Source organism: Penaeus japonicus, unplaced genomic scaffold (assembly GCF_977035675.1).
Source record: "Penaeus japonicus unplaced genomic scaffold, GWHDUDI00000001_assembly GWHDUDI00000022, whole genome shotgun sequence".
In the NCBI taxonomy this organism is placed as follows: Eukaryota; Metazoa; Arthropoda; class Malacostraca; order Decapoda; family Penaeidae; genus Penaeus; species Penaeus japonicus.
Window position 1 is genome coordinate 19,988,285 of NW_028234424.1, and position 2,500 is coordinate 19,990,784.

General features: G+C 63.9%; 1 protein-coding gene across 1 annotated transcript in view; it reads right to left on the reverse strand.

Annotated features, from left to right (window-relative positions):
* LOC122256066 (DE-cadherin-like) overlaps window positions 1-2,500 on the reverse strand; it is a 201,553-nt gene that overhangs the window by 46,690 nt on the left and 152,363 nt on the right. Inside the window, exons 13-14 of the mRNA XM_086549243.1 lie at window positions 2,472-2,500; window positions 1,783-1,995 (exon numbers count right to left, since the gene is read on the reverse strand). The exon at window positions 2,472-2,500 is cut by the window's right edge and continues 166 nt beyond it. Coding sequence (XP_086405369.1) covers window positions 1,783-1,995; window positions 2,472-2,500 — 242 coding nt within the window. The remainder of the gene's footprint in view (window positions 1-1,782; window positions 1,996-2,471) is intronic.

A 2,500-nucleotide genomic window follows, 5' to 3' on the forward strand; every position in this document is an offset into this window, starting at 1 on the left:
CCCCCTACCGCATCCCCCTCCCCATTCCCCTAAGCCCTACCGCATCCCCCTCCCCATTCCCCCTACCCCCTACCGCATCCCTCTCCCCATTCCCCCTACCTCCTACCCCATCTCCCTCCCCCTACCACCTACCCCATCCCCCTCCCCATTCCCCCTACCTCCTACCGCATCCCCCTCCCCATTCCCCCTACCCCCTACCGCATCCCCCTCCCCATTCCCCCTACCTCCTACCGCATCCCCCTCCCCATTCCCCCTACCCCCTACCGCATCCCCCTCCCCATTCCCCCTACCTCCTACCCCATCCCCCTCCCCATTCCCCTACCCCCTACCGCATCCCCCTCCCCATTCCCCCTACCCCCTACCGCATCCCCCTCCCCATTCCCCTAAGCCCTACCGCATCCCCCTCCCCATTCCCCCTACCCCCTACCGCATCCCCCTCCCCATTCCCCTATCCCCTACCGCATCCCCCTCCCCATTCCCCCTACCCCCTACCGCATCCCCCTCCCCATTCCCCTAAGCCCTACCGCATCCCCCTCCCCATTCCCCTAAGCCCTACCGCATCCCCCTCCCCATTCCCCTATCCCCTCCCTCGCCCTCCCCATTCCCCTATCCCCTACCGCATCCCCCTCCCCATTCCCCCTACCGCATCCCCCTCCCCATTCCCCTAAGCCCTACCGCATCCCCCTCACCATTCCCCTATCCCCTACCGCATCCCCCTCCCCATTCCCCCTACCGCATCCCCCTCCCCATTCCCCTACGCCCTACCGCATCCCCCTCCCCATTCCCCTAAGCCCTACCGCATCCCCCTCACCATTCCCCTATCCCCTACCGCATCCCCCTCCCCATTCCCCCTACCGCATCCCCCTCCCCATTCCCCTACGCCCTACCGCAACCCCCCCCCCATTCCCCCTACCCCCTACCGCATCCCCCTCCCCAGTCCCCCTACCCCCTACCGCATCCCCCTCCCCATGCCCCTAAGCCCTACCGCATCCCCCTCCCCATTCCCCCTACCCCCTACCGCATCCCTCTCCCCATTCCCCTAAGCCCTACCGCATCCCCCTCACCATTCCCCTCTCCCCTACCGCATCCCCCTCACCATTCCCCTATCCCCTACCGCATCCCCCTCCCCATTCCCCCTACCGCATCCCCCTCCCCATTCCCCTTCCCGCTACCGCATCCCCCTCCCATTTCCCCCTACCTCCTACCCCATCCCCCTCCCCCTACCTCCTACCTCCTACTCCATCCCCCTCCCCATTCCCCCTACCACCTACCGCATCCCCCTCCCCCTACCCCCTACCCCCTACCCCATCTCCCTCCCCCTACCCCCTACCGCATCCCCCTCCCCATTCCCCCTATCCCCTACCGCATCCCCCTCCCCATTCCCCCTACCCCCTACCGCATCCCCCTCCCCATTCCCCCTACCCCCTACCGCATCCCCCTCACCATTTCCCTATCCTACCGATTCCCCTCCCATTCCCCCTACCCCTAATCCGCACCTTCCCCCTCTCCCATTCCCCCTACCCCCTACGCGCAATCCCCCTCCCCATTCCCCTAAGCCCTACCGCATCCCCCTCCCCATTCCCCCTACCCCCTACCGCATCCCTCTCCCCATTCCCCCTACCTCCTACCCCATCTCCCTCCCCCTACCACCTACCCCATCCCCCTCCCCCTACCCCCTACCTCCTACCCCATCCCCCTCCCACAACCTCCCACTCACCTACCCACCCACCCAACCACCCAACCACCCAACCACCCTCAACCTCAACCCGCCATAGAACACACCCCACAGAACACTAACCTGGCGCAGACGGTGACCACAGGCGTGTTCTCCGGCGTGTTCTCGGGCACGACCGGGTGAATCGGCTCCAGAAGAACAATCGAAGGTGCCAGTTCCCCCGAGGACACGACTGGCATCCGGATGGGCACCGTAGACCACATAACGGGTCTGCCTCGGTCCTCCGCTCGGGCTGCTATTTCGAAGGTCTTGCTGTTGGCCTGAGAGAGTGTGGGGGGGGGGGGAGGTCATTCATTCATTCGGTCACTCGGTCACTCATTTTTTTTCTTTTTTTTAAGAGTTAGTTAGTGGTATATTCAATCATTCTTTTTAATCAATTATGTGATTTTCTTTGTTTTGTTCTCCCAATACCATACCTATCCGATACCCTCCTCCCTTAACCCATCCCTCCCTTTCCACCCTCCCCTTATCTCACCGCCTCGCGCCCCTCTCCTCTTCCTCTCACTCATCAACCACCATCCCTCTCTCCTACCCTAAACCCATCCTCCCACATCCTCCCTCCCCTCCCCTCCCTCCCCCCTCCCTCCTCCCGCCTTCCCTTATTCCCCTACTCTCTCTCTCACCCATGCCCTCCCCTCCCCCCTCCCTCCTCCCTCCTTCCCTCACCCTCCCCTCATCCCTCCTTCCCTCACCCTCCCCCATCCCTCCCTCCCCTCCCCCACCTCCCTACACTCACCATGCTATCCCCAATCTTCTTCTCCAGGG